General features: G+C 47.3%; 1 protein-coding gene and 1 long non-coding RNA gene across 5 annotated transcripts in view; one reads left to right on the top strand and one right to left on the bottom strand.

Annotated features, from left to right (window-relative positions):
• Positions 1-23269, top strand: part of LOC146854935 (uncharacterized) — a 425965-nt gene that overhangs the window by 363350 nt on the left and 39346 nt on the right. The gene's annotated exons all lie outside the window — the stretch shown is intronic.
• LOC146854936 (uncharacterized) overlaps positions 1-23269 on the bottom strand; it is a 253605-nt gene that overhangs the window by 14290 nt on the left and 216046 nt on the right. For all 3 annotated transcript variants that reach the window (XM_085652353.1, XM_085652354.1, XM_085652352.1), the window contains one exon: positions 5529-5654. In XM_085652353.1, the coding sequence (XP_085508479.1) occupies positions 5529-5654 (126 nt within the window). The remainder of the gene's footprint in view (positions 1-5528; positions 5655-23269) is intronic.

Genomic DNA, 23269 nt, shown 5'->3' on the forward strand with positions numbered 1-23269 from the left:
GAAATAGAGAGAAAGGTGGGCTACATGTGTGCATCTGTAGTATTAGAGAGACAATCTCATGTTTAAAATGTTTGGAACAGTGCCTACCAAAAACAAGAAGTTAATCAGTGTAGTCATGATAGAAATTAAGGTGGAAGAGACTTTCTTCATTCACAATATTGGGTAAGGATCCATCCACATATTATTAAACACCAGTAGGAAGCTGTAGTTTTCCAGCATAAGTACAGCTTCATTAAATTTACTTGTATACCTGTGAATTTTGAGCACTACGAAGGACAAAAGAGAGGCTTGTTCTGAAGGAAAATGAATATGAACGGTCTGAGCCCACACCCTGCACTTGCTTGTTCAGTGGAGGACTAACTCTGCAACTCTAGGGCATGGAACCAGCCATTCCCACATGGACAAGCCCTGTCTCTCTCTCAGCAGCGCAAGTCTGAATATGTGCAAATGTTTGACTGAATATATCCTGTTGGTAGCCTGCATTGCTTTCAGCACACTCTTCTTCATCTATGGTTGTCAAATTTACTAGTAATCTGTAGCTATAGCTATAGACAATTCAGACAATATAAAAAGATGGCTAAGTTTTACAGTTGAAACATCTGTCGAGCAGTGAATAATGCAGTGGGAAATGATGAACTAGTTCAATAAAATCAAAATTGTATTTGTAATTAGATGGCTTTACAATAATGCAACTTCACACAAATTCACAGCTTTCACATTTGTAGCAAAATGTTGATGTCCCTAAAGGACTGATGTCCTCTCAAAACTCCACTGGCTCCTGTACAGAAGAGATGCCAATTCAAGCTGCTGACCCACGCACATAAGGCTCTACGGAACCAAGGACCTGGCTACATTAACAAATGCCTGATCTTCCAAAAACCATCGAGAAGATTATGCTCTGCCTCCCTTTCAGTTGCCCATACTCCCCCCTTCTACCGAAGCAGAAGTGGAGGACGCTCCTCCTCCCACATCACAGCAATGACCTGGAACAGCCCCCTCATGCACCTCCGGATCATCACCTCACTTCTGGAATTCTGAATGACCCTCAAGACCTGGCGGATCTAAAGAGCTTGCAAGTGTCTGGATACCCTATTGGCTAATTAGCCACGCTTTATAAATCCTGATTGATTGATTGATTGAAAATTCCATCAAATTGGAGGGCATATTCACCAGAGCAGGGGCAGACAGTACTAACAAAACATATTGCCTAAAGTGGAGAAGACTTTGCTTATGGTGCCAGAAAGCTGATTGGCGAGCTATAAAAACACCAATAACATAACATGCATCCGTTTTCCCTTACAACTATCCATTGTTTAACTTTTTCACTCCATCCTTTCACTCTTCCACTCAATTCTTCCATTTATTCATTCTTTCACCTGTATAACCTAATTTTCACCATTTTTATTTCCTTTTGCTGTTCTTCCTTTCACTCTTTTTTTTCCTGTTCATTCTTTACTTTTAACCCATATTTTGTCTCAAGCTTTTTTCCTTCCTATCTTTCTCTCGTGCACGCTTTTTCTGTTTGTTCCTCTTTAAGTTTTGTCCCCTTTGTTCATCATTCGGTGATTTCCCTTTCTCTTTTCCCTTTGCCTGCAACCAAATGCCCCTATCATGGTGTTCCCTATCCGTTCTTTATTAGCATTTCCCCGCTTAAGCTGCTGAAGCGGCGGTGGGAGGGTTACTACGTCATGTGTGTGTGTAACCGTGAAGAATTCTTTGCAATATTTGTGTTTTTCTTTTATGCGCTGAAGGTCAGACCTGTGGAGCTCAGTCCATCATTGATAAGTTCTAATGGTCAGCAAGCTATGGCCGTTGCTGAGTAATTTCCTACCAATCCTGTTCAGTCCTTCTATGTGGAGCAATGACTGTGATTGTTGAAAGGCTGTGCGTGATGATGACACATCCGTCGCCTCTCTCTCAGTGAACCAATCAACAGGATTTACAAGGTGGAGCGAGAAGGGCTCCCTTCACATATCTGACAACTACTTTTAGAAAAAGAAGTAATCTACAAGGAAACAGGAGCCTTCCAGCATCTCTCAGTCTGGCTGGTATGTGGAGGATAGTTAGATGCCAGACTTTGCATTTGGCTGACGTGTACCCAACTCTGCCCCATGCCTGGTGATAGAATTTGTTTTAGAGGGATTTCTATGAACTGATTAAATATCTCCCTGGGTGGCTTTTACTCAACATTTCATATTTAATAGCCTTCCAGCAACCCTGCATGTGGCACAAGCATGCAGTAAGGATGTATTTCTACAGTGGACCTAGCTGACCGGCTTTTAGAAGCGCTGTGCCAGTCTCATCGAAGAATCATCAGACTTTCCTACAGACCACACCACCTCTACCAGGCTCGGGGGTAGCTTTGAGAGCAGGAGGGGCTGCCATGACTCAACCATCTCCTCATGGGCTCTTTCTAGTGTGACTTCCTGCATCTTGAGGCTGGTTTGAACATCTTTTCAAAATCTGATTTTGAATTCCAGGCCGCCTTTGAGATGTGACCTGTGGTTGGTGGTCCTTTTTCTTTCTAACTCTTAAAATTGCACCTGGTTGAATGTCTTTTCGAAGCGCTGCATCATCAGTCCGCCTGAGAATCAACACTTTTTCCTGCAAATGGGATACTTGCTCATCAATTTCTCTATAGGATCTTTAAAATCCTGACTCTTTCGAAAGTCAGAAGCAAATGAATGATACCTCTTCAAACTAAACTTTATAACGCTCCCCTCGATATTAACTTTCAGTGTTCTGACTGCCTGATGTTTACTTGCGTAGGTGAAGGGAAAACAGTTTCCCCAAAGCCCCCTGTATCAGCCTTCGGGTGTATAGCAATCAGTTTCATTAAAGGAAGGCTTCAGTCTAAATCCTTCGAATGAGAGCATATTTATGTAGGCTATTTTATTATGTGAAAATAACTTTCAAAATGCTTTAAATCTCTGAGTTATACAGAGTCCCAACACCACCAGTAGGTACTGGAAGACGATTTCAGATGAAAATAAGAGCCATTTGAACCCCAAAATGGCTCCAGCAAATAAGACACAATCAATCTAAAAGTTGCAAAGGAAGCAGCGGCTTTAGAAGAAGCTGGCTCTGAAAGGCTCAATGTTGGTTTGTCCAAACCAGGATCTCCCTGGCTGTGTACTCTGTAACATGATCACATTTCCTGGGTTAGTGGCCACTCGGCCTGCCAGCAGCAGTAGGTGGTATAATTGCAAACGAAGCCCTCACGCGAACGCCATAACAAGCATTGGCATAGCCAATAGGTCTCGCTTTTGGGATCTTATGTGTTTAGCCATGCAACACTTGATGTTGTTTAATGAAGGATATTGTGTTGGATAACTAAACACTCACAATGTCCCAAAGGCGAAACCTATTGGCTATGCATTGGGGGGGCCTTATAAGTGTTTAGGTAGAGCTATTGACTTTGCCAATGTTTCTAAGCTGTGCTGTAGAGAAGTGTGGCTGCTGTGCAGCATGCTAAGATGTTGTAATTAAAAAGTGTAAGAAGCACTGAGTGATGCTGTGGTGTTGTTGAGTGATGCTGTGCTGGCCCTGGGTTATGCTGTGGTGACCCTGAGTGATGCTGTGCTGGCTCTAGGTGATGCTGTGATGGCCCTGAGTGATGCTGTGGTGGCCCTGAGTGATGCTGTGGTGGCCCAGAGTGATGCTGTGGTGGCCCGAGTGATGCTGTGATGGCCCTGAGTGATGCTGTGGTGGCCCTGAGTGATGCTGTGGTGGCCCAGAGTGATGCTGTGGTGGCCCTGAGTGATGCTGTGGTGGCCCTGAGTGATGCTGTGGTGGTGCTGAGTGATGATGTGGTGCTGCTGACTGATACTGTGGTGATGTTGACTGATGCTGTGGTGGCCCTGAGTGATGTTATGGTGGTGCTGAGTGATGCTGTGGTGGTGCTGAGTGATGCTATGGTGGCCCTGAGTGACGCTGTGGTGGTGCTGACTGATGCTGTGGGGGCGTTGAGTGATTTGGTGCTGGCCCTGCGTGATGCTGTGGTGATCCTGAGTGATGCTGTGGTGGTGCTGACTGTTGCTGTGGTGATGCTGATTGATGCTGTGGCGCTGCAGAGTGATGCTGTGGTGGTCCAGAGTGATGCTGGTACTGGGGATAGCATCAGTTAAAGTTACAGACCCTATGTTACTGTAACATCTGCCCACCTAAATATCTCAATAATAACTTCACCACAGCTGAACAGTTCATCTTAAACATGGGCCTCAGGTGCTATACTTAACATGATGTCTGCTACCGGAAGGCACAAGTGTTTAAGAAATTAACCCTGCCGACCAATGTGGTCTTAAGTAAATAACATTACGCTTTTGGAGACTGCCTATAAAAACACGGTCCTTTGAGTGTCCAAAACTCCCAACTGTGACCATCAGGAGGCTAATGAATAAGGTGCAAATAAAAGATAAGTATGGATGTGCTACTCTCTCATCACTGCATTGATGTATGAAAGTGAAGCTAAACTTCCCCTCTTTAACCCGCGGACCACACTCTACACCCACACTTGCAGCCACGCATGCTCCAGTCTACAACAGAGCGGAAAGAACGAAGCCCAACGCAGCCACAAACGGCAGCATGGGCATATACAACTGTCGTTATTTGATGACAATAACCAATAATTTCCTTGTGAACTGATTCCCGAAACTACATCCACGATGTATTCGCCACTGAACAACGAGTGCATAACACTCAAGAATGACCCAGCTGAGCAAGGCAGCAAACACAAAATGTCCATGGACAGAAAGAAATACGATATGTATGAAACATGCACTGTAAAGAGTGCATGGAGCAACGCACCAAACCACGCTGATCATATGACTGCCAATGAGGACGTTATCGATAATAAAAAAAGGTGGACCGTGTCACATTAGGCACGCTTTAGCAGGACCAATCTGAAGAATGAAAATGCGCGGCTACTTATCCGTAATTTGTACAAACTGCTACCACGATAAAACAAGAATTATGCTGTGAGGCATGAGAGACTGGAAGTAAGAAAGCTGGACCGTGGCAGACAGGGCGCACGAGAAGAACTAACAGGAAACGTAGCGAGTGAAGCACGGGGGTGCATGGTCAAGGTCCGACGGCGCTGGAACTGGGAGCAAGGAGGGCATAGGAGGGAAAGATGGGAGAAGACGAAGGTGAGGCATAAAGGGGAGGAGCCAAGGTGCAGGAGAAAGGAGAGTGCGAGTGTCACAGAGGAACTGTGGGAGGGTAACGAGGAGACAGATGGACGGACACGAAGTTGAGAAAGGGGAGGGAACAGAGACAGGCGGGAGGAGTAAAGAAGGTAAAAGGCGGGTTGTGGGTGGGGAGAGGGAGGGGCGCAAAGAAGGAGAACAGGACAGAGAGGCACATGGACGGGTGGAGCGAGGCGCGCGCGCTTGTGCGTGTAACCGCAAGCTGGTGGCAGGGGAAAAGCCTTTGGTTTGGTAGCACTTCGAAATGCCACTGACTAAATGTCTTGGCCAGACCAGCGCATGCGCTGGATCAGGCGAGACCTAAAAAGGGCGTTTGATTACCAGTCCCAGCATCCGTTGGGGTTTGTCAATGTTGTCTTGGCTTGAGGATATAGGATGATGAGGTTGTTCAGATCAGCTACCTCGTTGTAGCCCGTGGTTCTGGCATATCTGTCGCCCAGTTTCCCTCTGAAAAAGAAGCATAAAATATTTAAATAAACTTGAAGCGTCATAGTACACGTGCATCTCATTTAATTATTAAAGCATGAAATCATTTAACAGAACTCGTGTATAATTCACTTGTTTTGTCTCAGGAGCTGGAGCTGAAGTCGGCAGCGAGTTCATGCGTTGGTTCATTTCCTTTCTCGCATGCTCTGGCCGTTCACTGGTGAGCTCGTTCATTTATACGGCATTGCAACAGTGAGATTGTTATGTGATTGGTAGTTGTACAGCGCATGGATTGCTTTTTTAACACCGCCTCTTACCGTTGCTGGATTTCTAAGTTGCCGTCTTTGCCACCCCAGCGTTTCTATTACAGGCTGGAGGTGGGAACTTCAATGGATAATATGTTTAATATGATCATATGATTCAGAAGTATGACTGTGTGGGTTGGCTGTTGGTGTGCGGTTGATGTACTGAGATGGATGGTCTGCGGTCCCGATGGATAATTTGGGGGTCATTTCAATTCACTGAACTCTGTATGACATATTTTAGGTCAAGCCTGGGCAGCGCATGTGCTGCTCTGCGACCCATGCTGTATTCTAATATGGACTTGAAGCTACGCCCACTCTCTGCCCATATGTTTAATTGGCTTGTGTCATTGTCCTTTGTAAATGCTGGCTTCTGATTCGTTAATAGGATTGTTAGCCCTTCCTTAGTATCGCCTTGTCTTCATTTGTAACCTCCCATGAGGACTCGCCATTTTACTTCTGTTGTTACACGGTATGTCTTATTTAGTCTGTAAGCACTATTTTCTTTAATGAGTTTCTCCTATTGCAAGCATGACATGTTTTCCTGCAACATTCAGCGCGCCATGGGCGCTTTCACTTTCCAAGCAGGCAGGGACAATGGCGGCCGCTTCTTTAAAGTGAAATAGGTCTCGCACTTACAAGAGTTTGAGATATTGACATTGTAAATGACAATGCCTTTTAATAATGTGTTAGTTATCAAAACGGATAAATAAAAGGTGTTGTCATTTACAATGCCAATAGCTTAAACCTATTGCATTGCAAATGCTTGTTGAAAGCATAGAGGTTGGTGGGGTTTAACAGCAGTTTGTACGGCTTTCAAGCTAGCAATATGCCTGATGGCCTTCCTTACTAAATGATATGGGTTTGCTGTTGCTTTCTGTGTGATGTGACTAAATTGTTATTTCTAATAGCCAAGTATGTGGTTGTGTTGGATGTATGCACGCTGTTCTAGCTAATGTGTTAAGTTGGTTATTTTGTGTGACCTGTCTTAATGTTTAGGATTGGTGGGAGCCCATTGAAAATCAATTATATAGGATATATGAGGTCTCTTTTATGTATGTTACATTTTCTGATTAGTGTTTCCTGTTGGGTGTTTTATGGGGTGTGTCTTTTTGGCAAGTACTTCTAGGAGCGGCATTGCCTAATGTGTTTTTTTCACAAGTACTTTGGGGACCATCATGGTGGCCAGCTATTTGGTATATGTGTATGGTGCTGGTATTATGTGGAATGGCCTCATGTATTCGGTAGCATGTTTATGTGATGTGTGTCTTGTTCCTAAGCACTATAAGAAGTGACATCATACTAGGCTATATAGTATATCTATACTATCCTAGTCTGTGTTTAATTACAATTTTAAGTATAGCGACGTCTTTCCTATGGGATCAGAGAGTATGCGTTGAGTGAGCATGGATGCGAGGCACCATATTTGATATGTTTTCAGGGGAGTGCAGTGCTCATGCAGGTCCTTTCAGCTACCCATACAATTCAAAAGCCTGGATCTTTAATTAATACCGTTGTCACACCTACATGTTTTTTAATAGACAAACTTGTGCTTACAAGTGATCTGCGATATTCCTTATATGTTGCCATGCTTGGGTTCAACTGAGTTGGTCTTTAAAGAAGAGACTGTAGAGATTGAGGATGCAGCTAAGCACTAGCAGCCACTTAAGCAGGTGCAGGGTAGACTTGAGTGCAAAGTGCAAGTGTAACTGTCAATTGGAGGCACTGTTCTGGTGATTTATCATTGTGGATCCTTAGATCTCTGCAACAGTGGTGATGTCAAGAACTATGGGAAGCATCACATAGTAACAGAAAGCTCTCACTATCTCAGCGCTGCAGTACTTATGACTGTCCACCAAGTGATTGAGCTGTTTGCCTATTGGTGAGGTGTGCGCATCAACACAGTATTTAACAATTCAATATACATCTAAAATCAATAATGATACCAGCCATCCAGGCCATTTTTAGGCTGCAGCCTATCAGACAGAACAGCTGTCCGTTTGCCAAAGACATCTTGGGGACATTCAGAAAGTTGACCTAGGAATGCATTCCGCTCGTTGCTTACCTTTGGTTTTGTTATGTTATGTTAATTGGGATTTATAAAGTACATAATCACCGGCAAGTCTCTTAGCGCTAAGAGAGAGTAGCTAGAAACCCCACCATCGTCTGACTGTTAGTACCCCGGCCAAAGTGTGTGTTGTTCCCAGGCCTCTGTGAATAAGAGGGTCTTAAGTTTTTTCCTAAATGGGAGGAGGCGGTTTCCTTGCGTAGGCTTTCTGGTAGCTTGTTCCACAACTGTGAGATCAGGACAGAGAAGGCTCGCTTACCTTTAGTAGTTGTGTTGAACTTTGGACAGGTCAGCCGACCTGCCCAAGCGCTCCTTAATGTATACAGGAGCATGTCCATAAAGGCCTTTGTGGGTGATGCAAAGGCCCTTGAACCTGGCTCTGTGTTTGACGGGAAGCCAGTGCAGCTGCTGCAACAGAGGTGTGGCACGTGTGCATCTTGGGAGCTTAATGATCAGCCTAGCTGCATCGTTCATGGATACTTGCAGCTTGCCCAACAGCTTTTCAGGAAGTCCAATATATAGGGCATTGCCGTAGTCCAGGTGGGACACAATCAATGCAGAAACCCCCATCCGTAGGGTGGAAAACAAAAGGAGAGGTGCTATTTTCCTCAGTTGTCTCAGTAAGCCCACACATGCCCCGACCACAGTGGATACTTGGTTCAACAGGGTGAGCTTGGCATCTATTTTGATGCCTTGGGTCTTTACGACTGGAACTGGTGTGAGGGTGGCGTCCAAATCTTGTGCCCAAAAGAGGTCAGTCCAAGGGTTGCTTCCGGTGGTGATGGCTAGCACCTCTGTTTTGTCAGGACTGACTTTGAGCGAGTTGGTTGTGTGCCTGAGGATACCTTGCACACACGTATGGGCTTGGGAGGAGCTGCCAATTTGAAGGATTAATTGAGTGTCATCTGCGTAGTTGAACACCTGACAATCCATACGGGCCAGAGCTGCCACCAGTGGCCGGAGTTAGATGTTGAAGAGTAGTTGAGATAGTGCCGAACCTTGTGGGACTCCGCAGGTCAGTGCCCCTTTATCAGGCACGCAGCCGACCAGTTGGATCCTTTGTGTCTGATCTGTCAGAAAGGAGGAGATCTATTGATGTACCACCCCACAGATGCCCATGTCCAGAATGCGGGCCAGGAGTTGATCGTGATTGATTGACTTGTTGCTTCTAAATCACATTTTCTGGCTTTCTATTTGCTGGCTTTATTTGCTTTAGGCTGTCCAGCTCGATTTTGTCCCTCCTGTTGCCCAAACCATGTTTACAGTATTCTTCTACAAACTTGCTTTCTGCAAACAGTCCTTTAAATCTTTTTCTTATCTTGTCACAAAAGCTGTGCATTCAAAAACAGAGGTCAAATGTCAGGCTGTGTCTTCCAGGGGGATTGGTGTTTATTTTTCTTTCTCTGACTTCAAAGTGAGAGGATTTATGTGACAATCATCCTGGCTAGTGGGGGTCTGCTCGAGGAAGGCTGTACAGATGTTTGTTTTTTATAGCACACAACAACATTTTAAAGGCTATAAATGAACTATACTGACAATCAAATCAATACATTGGATGATGACATTTCCACATATTATCATTTATGTGCTGTATACTTTTATCAGTAAAATTGTATGTGAGTAAAAATGTCATCAGCCTTTCAATTGAAGATGTGTTGTCTGCAATGGCAGTACGCTAACATACCATGCATATTCCACTTCACCTCACTCCACTCTACTGTACTCTTCACCACTCCCCACTATGCCACTCCACTCCGCTCCACTCCACAGTGAGTCACTGCACTTGTCTCTGCACCACTCCATTGTACGCCTCTCTACTCTACACTGCTCCACTCTACTCTACTCTATACCAATACTATCTACCCCAAACTACTCTACTATGCACTACTGCACTCTTCGCCGCTGCACACTACATCACTTCATGCCACTCCACTCTATGTCACCCTACTCTGCAACACTGCACTCTATGCAACTGCACTCTACACCACTTTACTCAAAGCCAATGAACTCTATGCAATCTACTCTGCACCAAATCGCTCTATTCCACTATACTCTACACCACTGCACTCTACTCCACTGCACTCTATGCCACTCTACTATACACCACTGCACTCTACAGCAGTATACCCTGCAACACTGCACTCTCTGCCACTCTACTTTATGCCACTCTATACCACTGAATGTTAAGCCACTGCACTCTACTCTAATCCACTCTAAGACAGTCTAATCTACTCTGCACCATTCCACTCTACAACACTCTACTCTATACCACTGCACTCTACGACACTCAACGCCACTTCACTCTACTCTGAAACAATCTACTCTGCCACTGCAGTCTATGCCACCCTATTCCACTTTGTGCCACTCCAAGCCATTGCACTCTACGCCCATGCACTCTACACCAATTTACTCAAAACCAATACACTCTAAACCACTGCACTCTATGCCAATCTACTCTGCATCAATGCACTGTACGCCACTATACTCTACTCTATGTTACTGCACTCTACACCACTCTACTCTACACTATTGCACTCTAGGTCACACTGCTTTGCACCACTGTATGGTACTGCACAACTGTAGGCCACTGCACTCTACACAAATGCACTCTACACCACTGCACTCTCGGTCACTGAACTCTATGTCACTCTACTCTGTACCAATCTACTTTGTGCTACTGCACTCTACTCAAAACGAACTATTGCTGGACAGAATGCAGAACAATGTCATACATTCACCCCAGTACAGAGATCTGGGCCTAAATCCATCGTTTTTTTGCTCACCATGCCATTCCAGTTTTGACACAGCCATATGCAAATCAGTCTTGACCCTGTGCCCAATGGGGACAGTCCAGCCCGAACTGCAATGCCAGGTCCTCCCTGGACTGGAAACAAGCATCCTAGGACCGGTTTCGGGGTTTCACCCTTCTTCAGCCAGGATAGCTTGATTCCAGTGGCATGGACAGCACGGGACTCACGTCTGAGCATACCCGTCCCACTCGATGTGAGAAATGCAAAAAGAACTATTAATGGACAGAATGCAGAACAATGTCATACATTCACCCCAGTACAGAGATCTGGGCCTAAATCCATCGTTCTTTTGCTCACCATGCCATTCCAGTTTGGACCCAGCCATATGCAAATCAGTCTTGACCCTGTGCCCAATGGCAACAGTCCAGCCCGAACTGCCAGGCCAGGTCCTCCCTGGACTGGAAACAAGCATCCTAGGACTGCACTCTACTCTGCACCACTCTTCTGCACTCTACACCAATGCACTCTATGTCACTCAAATCTACTGTGCACCACTGCCCTCTATGCCACTCACCTCTAGGCCTCTCTACTCTACAACACTCTGCTCTACACCAGTGCACTCTACCCCACTCTACTATGCACAACTGCACTCCTTGCCACTGCACTCTACACCATTCCACACCACTCCACTTTGCAACACTGTACTCTACGCTAATCCACTCCAGGCCACTACTCAATACCACTCCACTCTACCCTGCACCACTCCACTCTACTCCATTTCACTCTACTCTGAAACAATCTACTCTATGCCACTGCACTCTATGCAACTGCACTTTATGCCACTTTACTCCACTCTGTACCACTCCACTCTACGCCACTGCAACCAATGCTCCGCCACTCTACGCGATGCCACTCTATTCGACACCACTCTACTCGACACCCATGCACACAACACCACTACTCTATGCCACTGTATCTATGGCAACTACTTTGCATCACTGCACTTTATACCACTATATTCTACAACATTTTACTCCATGCCACTAAATTGTACCTCACTGCACGCTACGTCACTCTACACCATTGTGCTCTATGTCACTCCACTCTACGCCACTCTATTCTACTCTGCATCACTGTACTCTATGTCACTGCTCTCTGCACCACTCTACTTTGCACCGTTATACTCTGCACCATGCTATGCCACTGCACTCTATGACATTGCACTCTATGACACTGTACTCTGTTTGACTGCACTGTACTCCACTACACTCTACACTATTCTACTGAACCCTATGCCACTGCACCACTCTACTCTATGCCAATGCACATTACACCACTCTACTCTGCATCACTTCACTCTTATACCATGGCTCTCTACCCTGCACCACTCCACTCTATGAAACTTCACTCTATGTCACTCTACTCTGCAACAGTGCTCTCTCCGCCACTGAACTCTACGTCACTCTAATCTGCATTGCTGCACTCTACTCTACACTACTGTATTCTAGGACAATCCACTCTAAGCAACTGTAATCTACTCTTCCCCACTGCACTCTACGATGCTCTACTATGTACCACTGCACTCTATACCACTTCATTCTACTCTGAAACAATCTACTCCAGGCCACTGCAGTCTAATCCACTCCATTCCACTCTATGCCACTACACAATATGCCCTCAATGTTATACTGCAGCACTCTATGCGAATCTCTACACAATTCCCTCTATGCCACTCCATGCCACTTTACTCCATTCTATTCTATGACACACTACGCCGCTCTACTCCACTCTATGCCATTACACTATACAACAATCTACTGTGCTATACTGTGCTGTATGTCACTCTACTTTACAGCACTCTACTCCATGCTATGCAACACTCTATATGCCACCTCACTGTGCTCTACAACCCTCCACGACACTTTATGCCACTCAATTCTAGAACACTCTACTCAACTCTGACACTATGCTCCACTCTATGCCACTAAACTAAACTGTACGCCCTTCCACTCTACAACACTCTATTCCCTCCGTGACACTCCAAAGCACTGTACACCACTCTATGACACTCCACTCTGCTCTTCTCCACACCACTCGGTTTTACTGTACACCACTCCACACCACTCTATGCCACTCCATAACACTCAATTCCACTCAGTGTCACCCTCCTTTACCCTACTAACTTTTACCCATGCAGAAAATCAGTCACTGTGGTGTGCAACATTACTAAAACATCTTTGCAAAGCCAATAGCTCTTGCACAGGCAAGGCCTATTGACTTTGCCAATGCTTCTTTGGCTTTGGGTGCCCTGGAATAGTCTGAACTGTCAAAAGTGTAGGAGTGTGACAGTTAGTAGTTGTGTTCATACTGGCATTGGCAGTGCTGGCAGAGTTACAGTTTTATTTTATTTTTAATTTTTATAAATTAGACTCTGATTTACCTACAGCATAACATGAAGATAGTGCAGCCTTGCCACCACTGTCCCACCTCTGGCCACCAATGATATTTCTGTCATTGACACACTAGACAGGGAATGAAGGGGTACAGGAAATCCACATCTGAATTCTTTTAACACTACTAGTCCACTCATGACATTCATAACCTTGCAGTATATTAGAAGGCTGATGGGGGGTCTCTAGTTGACAAGGGTTTGCACCTTTGTCCAAGTAGGGACTCTTCTTCCTAGTCAGGGTAAGGGGGATACACTTCTAAAATAACCCCTGCTCACCCCCTTGTTAGCTTGGCAAGAGCAGACAGGCTTATCTCAGAGGCAGTGTTTAGAGCATTTGTGAATACATACAGTAAAACAGTGAAAACACTACGAATGGACACCACACCAGTTAATAAAAATAAGTAATCTTTATCTAAACCAAACAAGACCAAAATGACAAAAATCCACAATACAGTAATCAAGATATGACTTTTTTAAAGGTAATACTAGTTCTGTTCAAAGCAAATTGAAGATGCAACACTTTTCACACACAAACATCACGCACACAAACAAAAACTGTCACAGGGAAGGTGATGCGTCGGTTCCTTATGCCCAGGAAAGATGATGCATTGGTTCTTTACTGAAGGGGAGGTCATGCATCTGTTTCTCACTGTACGGGGAGGTGATGCGTTGGTTTCTTACTGTGACCTCAGTGTTCTTGCCGGCGTGGTGCTCAGATGCGATGCGTGAGGATCGGGGATGCATCAGTTCTCGATGCGGCGAAATTCAGGGGAGCTGCGGGTGAAGTCTTTGTATCCCTGAGACTTCACAAAGCTCTACTTCAAGCCCTGGGAGATCTTTTTCAAGCAGGGGACACAGAAAATTCCTTGTTCTGCCTTGGCAGAAAAAGCCACTGCAGGCCGACCCCAGACAGCACACAGCAAAGGGGCAGTACTTCTCGTCAGTTTCTCCAGCTCTTCTCCTTGGCAAAGGTTCCTCTTGATTCCCAGAAGTGATCTAAAAGTCTGGGGTCTGGGCCCCACTTTTTATACAACAATTCTCTGGTGGCAGAGAAGTCTTGTGCTCAGTCAAAACCAGTTCTGTTCTCTCTGATGCAGCTGCCTGGCAGGAGGTGGAGACAGCATTATGTAAGGCAGACCAGACCCATTAGGTGAAAGAGAATCTCCACCCCTTACTCGAAATGCAGCCTAGGTCTATTCAGCCCAGGCCTTACTCATCCAGGAAAGGCAGGACACACCTAAACCCTCCCAGTGGTGTTCTGAACAGAATGCACATCCCCAGCCCCTGTCACTCCAAAACCAGACCGTCAATACACAACCTAGCAGAGGCACACAGGATGGCTAAGCAAGAAAATACCTACTTTCTTAAAGTGGTATTTTCAAACACAGAATGTAAAAATCATCCTCACTAAAAGATACATCTTTATATTCTGACTTCAGGCATACTAAACTTTATTTTCGTATCTTGTTCCCATGGGCAGTTATGCTGATAAGTTGTTGTAAGCAAACTCCCCATTCTATCCAATGGGACAGATAGCCTTTCAATAGTGAAAAACGAAATTAGCAGTATTTCACTATCAGGACATGCCACACACATCAGGGCATGTCCTACCTTTCACATACGCTGCACCCTGCCCACAGGGGCACCTTAGGCCTACCTTAGGGGTGACTTACATGTAAGAAAAGGGAAGGTGGGGGCGTGGCCAAGATGGCAGAGAGAACGGACGCGTTTTGCCTGTGCTCCGCTTCTGCCGGGCCCAAAGCATCTTCTAGCACACTCACAGCACCCAGACCCCTCATCAAAAGTGCCTCAACCTTGCGGGAGATGGGCATCACCTACCGGCTTTCCTGCTCGACGGAGGGTGGTTGTGCGGTCCCCGGTCTTCCATCGGTGCCGGTGTCACCAGGCGCTAAGGAGCCGGGCTTCAACGGAGGTTTGCTGCACACTTGCTGCAGCTGCTGATCAGTGCAACCTGATTTGGTGAGCTCCAGAGGACCTCCCATAGCTGCTCTGGCCCCGTGAGATCCCTGACTCACAAGAGTGAGCGCTCGACCACGGACCTATGTAGCGGTCTGCAGCATAGCGCAGGGCTGCAGTGTGAGACCTGCCTGGCTCTCTATTATTGGAGAGAGCTGGGCCCTGTGAATCGCCGCTCCGGGGGCGTATCTGGAGAAGGAGCGGATGCCCTTTGGCCCCGTTGGCTGGCGCTTAGGTGCTCACGAGGCCCTCACTTGCTGGGCCTGACCTGGCAGTGGGGGCAATGGGCCTACACAAGACTCTGGTGAAAGGATCGGCTGCCCCGCGACGGCGACTCAGCGGCCAACCACGCTGTGCACTTGCTGCCATGATGGGGGAGCCTGGAGGTTAAGATTGGGTATAGAGTACCTGGTCCAAGCACCGGCGAGGCCTGTTATCTAGGTGTGACGTTAGGACCCTACCCCCACGCAACTGAGGAGCATTGAGTTGCTTTGAGTCCCGCCAGTACTCGGGGGCGCTTCGGCAGGGCTGAGGCACAGAGCTGTCTGGGGGCTACGGCGCAGCAGACACATTGAAAGCACCAGTGTCCCACGGAACCTGTGCCCTACCATAACAGGAGGTGGATAGTTATCATCTACACGATGCAGGGGTGGGCTGCACCCGGTCACGCTGCTACGGATCGTCAGTGTTTCCTGTGGAGAACCTGGATCTGGGCAAAAACCTTACTGGGGAAAAGGGCACCTATTCGCCCGACTGGAGACCGCTTGGTAACTGCATCTGTCTTCTGTCGGGCACGTCCTCTACCCTGGGCAGTCCGGCTTCCAAGGGCAAGAAGGACAGATCCGTCCGGGACCTCCTCATGAAATCGGCAGGTGATGCCTCAGGATCTAGCGCCGCACCAGCGGGCGATGGCTCGGATAGTGCAGTCACGAGGGAGTTCCTAGATGCCATGTTTGCTTCCCAGAGGGAGGATATCCTGGCCATTAAAATGTACTTGCAAGCAGACCTGCATGAGGTGCAGAGGGACGTGGATGCAGTGGGGGAGGAGGTGGCCACCCTGGAGGACTCGCAACTGCCAGGGATGAAGAGGTTGCAGCACTTCAACAGGAAATCCTGCGGCGGTGGGATCAGCACTTAGACCTCCAGTCACACACCGAGGATTTGGAGAACAGGTCGAGGAGGTACAATGTCCGAATCTGTGCAGTCCCAACCGGGGCGGAAGGGGAAGACCTCGCAGGTTACATGCAAGACCTCTTCCGGACAGTTCTGAACGCACCGGCAGAGTCCTCCGTCAAGATTGACCGATGCCACTGAGTTGGCCCGCCGCGTCAGCTAAACCACCCCCCAGCAGACATCCTGGTCTGCGTGCATGATTTCACAGTGAAAGAGGAGATCCTTAAAGCTGCCCGCTCACGTCAGCATCTGCACTTCCGAGACCATTCTCCGCAGCTATTCTAGGACCTGGCGGCCAGTACCCTCCAAAAAAGAAGAGACTTTCGCCCTATCACCAACCACCTACGCTAAAGAATGTATCATACTCCTGGGGCCACCCATTTCACCTCATTTTCCGCCTAGATGGAAAGCTGCATCACGTCCACAACTCTGACCGAGGCTTGTGAAGTGCTGAATCTGAACCGCGTTGATTTGCCTGCCCGGTCAGACACCTCGGAGCCGGGCACACAAAAATCTCAGAGGCGTGGGTCCCGAGGTGCCTGGGGTCTGGAGCGCCTCTGTCCTGACCCAGCCACTATCAGCAAGGAGCGGTCTGCTGTTCTCCGGACCCTCGCTGGCAAAGAGGGGAACTCCCTGGACTCCAATGATTAAGGGTAATGTGCTTGTGGGTTTGTTCTATCTTCGTTGGGCCCGGCTGGGGCGTGGGGATGTTTCTCCTCTCTCACTGTGGGTCTCTTCACTCTTTTGGCAGTCCCCACTGTTTGCCGACCAGAGACTGTGAGGGACTTTGTATGGTTGCTTTTATTGTTATTTTATTGTTCTTGTGTCTGGTTCGGTTGGTATGGGTTAAGGGGGGTCCCCTCTCCGGTGAGCTTTTAACTAGGGACCCACTGTCAGGGTTTTTCCAGTTCCACGCTTGCATGGGGTCCTTTCTGGGATTTGTCCTCTTTTTCTGGCCCTACTTCTTCAGTCATAAAGCTTGGCAATTTTTCCCCACCCAATGGAAGTCAAGGTAGTTAGCCTTAACGCCAGAGGCCTTAACAACCCCAGAAAGCAGAAGGCAGTGCTCTCATTGCTTGAACACTCAGGGGGTATGTGTGCCTACTTCAAGAAACCCACTTCCTACACGGCGACACACATCGCATGCAGCACAGAAGGTTCCCCTTGCAGTTCTGGTCTTCGGAAAAGAGTAAGAGGGGTGGAGTGGCCATTTTTCTTTCCACACACTTTAGAGGTTCTGTGGTGGGCTCAGTGCCAGAAATCAAGGGATTGCCCCTAGCGCTGAGACTACGCATTGGGTCCTCCAATGTCACAATAGCCTCGATCTACTCCCCAACGAACACCAAGAGAAATTCCTGACGCCTTGGCCGAGATCCTCCTAACACTGACTCTATGGTAGTGGTGGGTGGTGATCTAAATTTAGTCATGGATGCAGGGGTGGACCGTTCTAGCCCGAGGTCAGGCGGAGTGGGTGCTCTTTCTGGGACTGGTAGGAGTGGCTGGAGGACTGTGGGATCAGGGATGCATGGCGCTGCTTACACCCCGATGAAAGAGATTATTCCTACTATCCACCGGCCCATAAGACCTACACCAGATTAGACCATTTCCTCATCACCCAGACCGCATGGGCATGTACCACTACCTCTACTATCGAGGTTAGAGCTCTATCGGACCATGCGCACATAATTCTCTCGCTGCGCCTGCCGCCCATGCAATCGTCCCCACCGCACTGGCGCTTGAGGGACTCCCTGCTACGGTCCCCAACTGTGGTGGAGGACCTCCAGCGCACCCTGACTGATTATCTAGCACTTAACTATAATGATTCCACGCCCTTGTCCTCTGTCTGGGAAGTGCTTAAATTGGTTTCGAGTGGCGCCTTAATCACGAAAGCGGCCTATGACAACAAAACCAGGCAGGCCAAGAGGGAAGATCTGGAGGCTAAAGTTAGGGAACTTGAGGCAATACACAAACGCACGGGTGCCCCCCGCGTCTGGAGCGACTTCAGCTGAGGCGCTTGGATCTCGATAGGGCCAAATACGTGGTTCTCCGATTAAAGCATAAATACTATGTGGGCTCTAACAAAGGCGGTCACATGTTAGCACACTGCCTCCACAGTCAGCGACAGGCAGAGGCAGTAAAAGCAGTACAAGGGGAGCGGGGTTCTGAGATTTCGGACGTTCCTGGCATTGCAGCGGCTTTTCAGTTCTTCTATGAGAACCTTTATTCTGCTGAATCGTCTCCTCTAGCAGACCCTCGTTAGGATCTGGGTGGCGCAGAAGTCACTCCGCTTCCGACTAGCGAAGAGGAAGGGCTGGAGGCCCCTATACGGATTGAAGAGGTGCTATCTGCCATTGCCCGTCTGAAGCCCTTAAAGGCACCGGGCCCGGACGGCTTCAGTGCCTTTTTTTTATAAAACATTTTGCGCAGAGCTGGCTCCGCTGCTCACTCGCTTATTTAACTCTTTTGCAGACACGGGCACTCTCACGGCTTCCATGCTGCAGGTGACGAGCTCAGTCATCCCTAAGCCAGGGAAGGGCCCGGTGTTCTGTAGTTCATACCGGCCAATTTCCTTGCTGAATATCGACACAAAATTGTTCTCTAGCATCCTGGCCCATAGGTTGAACCCTCTAATGCCCAGATTGATTGACCCGGATCAATCAGGCTTCATCCCGAGTAGACAGTGTGGAGACAATACTAAAAAGATCTGTCACTTAATTGATAAGGTACACCACTCTAAAGAAGAGGCTTTACTGCTGGCAGTTGATGCCGAGAAAGCCTTTGATCGCGTGCACTGGCCGTATTTGTTTGCCACCCGAGAGCGCTTTGGCCTAGGAGTCAGGTTTCACAAGTGGGTGGCAAGAATCTTCAGCTCTCCGACTGCTGCGGTCAGGGTTAATGGGGTATTTTAGAGCGATTTTGTGGCGGGGACGGGCACCAGGCAGGGTTGCCCTCTCTTCCCCCTACTTTTCACACTGTAAATGGAGCCTTTTGCCCAAAGGCTCCGGGACAATCCACAGGCGCAAGGTATCCCATTTGGGGTCGATCGCCATTAATCAGCCTCTACGCAGACAACGTTATCTTCTCGTTGGCACGCCTCCTGACTTCCATGCCGGCCATCGTAGAAGACCTGCAGGTTTTTAGTCAGGTTTCTGGATTTAAAATGAATCTGCAAAAGTCACAATTCCTGATCCTTACTGATACGCTCCCGACTGTGGACTCTTTGCGTGCACAATTTGACTTTGACTGGGTGACGGAGGATATCACATATCTGGGGTTGGTCCTTCATAAGAGTCTGGACAAGACTGTGGAAATAAACTATACCTCCCTACTCTCTCACATTCGAAAAGATCTTGCTCAGTGGCAACACCTGCCTCTGACGTGGTTTGGTAGACTGGCCGCTGTTAAAATGAACGTCCTGCCTCGGGCCTTATACCTCTTCCAGACTCTACCTTTACTACCTCCACCGAACTCGCTCGCACACATACAAACTGAAATTGAGTGTTTCATATGGGGTCCAATCTCTCCCAGCTTGCAGAAGTCCTTGCTGCCACGCCCTAAACCTGGCCTGGCTTTGCCAAACTTCACTCGCTATTTCCAGGCGTCACTGCTACGCTATCTTGTTGAATATGATGGAGAAACACTGGGTCTTTATGGACCAGGCGGTGGCTGTCCACCATATCTGGAGGGAGGCCTGGCTGTCTAGATCATCACGTTCCTGGGGGCTGTACTCCTCGCCAGTCACTCGGCCCACTATGCTAGTTTGAGATAGAATGTCCAAAAGGGCTAATCTTACAACATTTCCCTCCCCATGTCGCCCATCTTTTTAAACCCTGATTTCCCTCCTGGAATGGAAAGGGGGGCGGGTACGCGATGGTTGTAGAGCGGGTGCAAGCGCCTGGGACATATGTCCGACCTGCAGGGCCCTATCCCCTTTGACCAGCTTCGAGCAGATTATTGCCTCGTAGGTTTGGACTTCTTCCTACATGCGCAGATGCTGCATTGGGTGACAGGTCCCCTCGTACGCCCCCTGGTTAGTAGACCAATGCTGCCGTTTGAAAAGTGGCTTTTCTTGAAAAAAGATGATTGCAAACTTATCTCAGAGATTTATGCGTTCCTCACCCAGAGCGCCAAGGGAGCCCGAACTCCGGGACAGAGACGGTGGGAGGCGGAAATAGGTCGCACCCTCTCAGACAAAGAATGGGAGGACATCTCTTATAGGACCCACCACATTGCACACTCCATGGGCCACACGGGTGTTGGGATTCTTAATTTTGACTTAATTATTGTTCCGTTTGTGTTTCCTTTTTTTCCTTAAAAAGCAGACTTCATCGCCTCTAGTGGGTCATGCCGGCTCTACGGTTAACTGTAATATGCATGAGCAGTGTGCAGTAGACCTTCCTCATGCTCCTATATTATTATGTGTTCCCCACCTAACGCGGCCGGCCCAAGATGGGTGGTAGGCGGCATGCTGTGTCAACCAGCGTAACAGATAGCCTTTAAACCATAGGCCCTGTTTTCTTCTTTGCTTATACTGTAACCGGCCCGTGGGGTTGTAGTCGATGAAGCACTGTATTTTCATGCTATGTGTTCTTCTAATAAAAAACGATTTAATACTAAGAAAAGGGAAGGCTAGTGCCTGGCAAGTGGGTGTACTTGCCGGGTCGACTCCCTGCACCTCTCCATTCATCACATCAACAGACTCTGGTACCTCAGGCGAGAGTCAAGACTTTTTCTACACTACAATGCCACCCACTTTCCTTTTTGTCTTCTTCTTTTTAACTCTTTTTTTTGTATTTGATTTATAATGTGTTATGAGTTTAAGCTATATCTGATGGACAACACGAAGATGAAAATTACATCATGAATGAAATGTAAAGGGGTCATTCTGTAAACGCTGTCAGAATGGAACTGAAAACCCCTACCTGACATCAAACAAACAAACATTGTTGTTGATTGTTGGAGCTGTAAAAGCCGAGCAAGAAAACCTTTTTTTGATACACAAGATACCGCCATAAAAATATCAATGCCAAGAAAATACAAAAGTCATGAACAATTTCCTATTTAACAACTCATAACAGAACAAATGCTGTAAATGATTGGACACCTAAATTAACCCAATTACATAATTACACTGTGCGTAAGTTTCGTGCTGGCATCTGGCTACAGCTACAGTGGGCATCAAGCACACTCAATCTAGGGAAAACAATAGGCATGGCATTAACAATGATTTGTCATGCCTCTCATGGTGGTGCTAGAGTATGCGGAAGACTTGCAACACTCAAAGCTTTGATGATTACCAAACGCTTGAATAGGATACCATTCTCACAATTGCTGCTCCATGCCATGGGCAGCACAGTAGAAAGCTTCAAACTTAGTGAGGGGCATCACATTTTTAAAGAACTTTCTCGTCACTCTGGGGCTATTGGGTGTCCAGCAAGTGTATGATTGTTCTGTCAGACCACATGATGGTTGTTCTAATCCTAAACAGAAATATAGCATATCAAACTTGGATTGCTGAGCTGTTGGACAGGCTAATCTTCACATGCTAGAGGTGGGCAAGTCTTTTCCATGCAACTTTGAAGACGTGAAGATCAACATGGATGGTGTGCTTTTTCATTTTCTTAAACAGTTGTCACCAAGAACGGATGCAAATGTGATGCCATTCCTCATACTCTAGAGACCTATTATAGAAAGTGCCACAGAGGTGCAGTGGGCGTCTGCAACCACTTTGTGGCACTTTGATATTACAGTAAGTGCCACAGATGCTTTTGCAGGCCTTGAGTATCAAGACTCCTGCTGTTAGAAATCAGACACCTACTTATGGGTCTCTAGTTGTTGATTGATGGAGAACTTAGGATCTTGGTGTTCTAGTCTGCCAGAGGTAAGGGCAACCCCTTCTAGTAGCCACGTTTCTGCTGACCCTGGAAAAGTCCAAGAAGGAAAGTGCCCCCCTGAAAAAATCACAATGGAAGAAAAAGCCTGAGGGCAAAATATCTCCTAAGGCATTTGGAATCCAGGGAGACTGGGAGGAACTAAACTGAAAGCAGGGGTGGAATTAGGGAGGACACTAATGAAAGAGACAAAAATCCTGGATGGGGAAATCTAATTGCAGCAGGAGTGATGCACACTGGCAGGAGCACAAAGCATTATGATGCAAGGACTAAGCTGAACTGACCACCTTATATATGGCAGGAAACTCAGGAAGTTATAAGGCAGCTATCTTGGATTAGGATACGGTAATGGAGGAATAGTCTGAGGTGGCCATTGTGGTTTAGGTTGTATTAGATTCCTTGATCCCACCGAGGGAATCCTGGAAAGAAGAAAGCATGAAGGACTGGAGTAACCAATGGCGTCCTCCAGCAATAATTTTTGCCATTATGGAGGCCGGGGCATGATAGCAATGGTGGGTCAGCCACTGTAAAGGAAAGTGTTGGCAAGCGGTGTGGTGACCCACCAGTGAGAAGTGTGTGCAGCCCACCAGCCTCCAGCAGCGCGTCTCGTTCACCCAACAGAATTCCTGGTGGCAATGCCCCCCACGAAGCACTCTAAAACATCTTTTATTAGGGAAAGAGGAGATCTGTTTTTGATAGTAATCTTATTCAGCCCCCTATAGTAAATGCACAGTCTTGGGTCACTAGTCTTTTTGGGGAAAAAGAACATGGAAGCCCCTACAGGAGATGTGGATTGAGTGATGAGGCCATTCTTCAGATTTTCTCCTAGATAGGCTCCAAGATTTCCTTTTCTTGTCCAAAAGGAAATGTGCTGCCAGGCTCAATATTTATAGCGCAGTCAAATACACCATGGGGGAAAGGGGAAACTGCACATCTTTAGGTTTCTCAAACAGTTCAGCAAAATCTTGATAGTGAGGTGGCAACCCTTGGCCCTTTGTGTCCAACTGTGGGGACACCGCCCAC

Source organism: Triturus cristatus, chromosome 4_1, assembly GCF_964204655.1.
Source record: "Triturus cristatus chromosome 4_1, aTriCri1.1, whole genome shotgun sequence".
NCBI classification, from domain to species: Eukaryota; Metazoa; Chordata; class Amphibia; order Caudata; family Salamandridae; genus Triturus; species Triturus cristatus.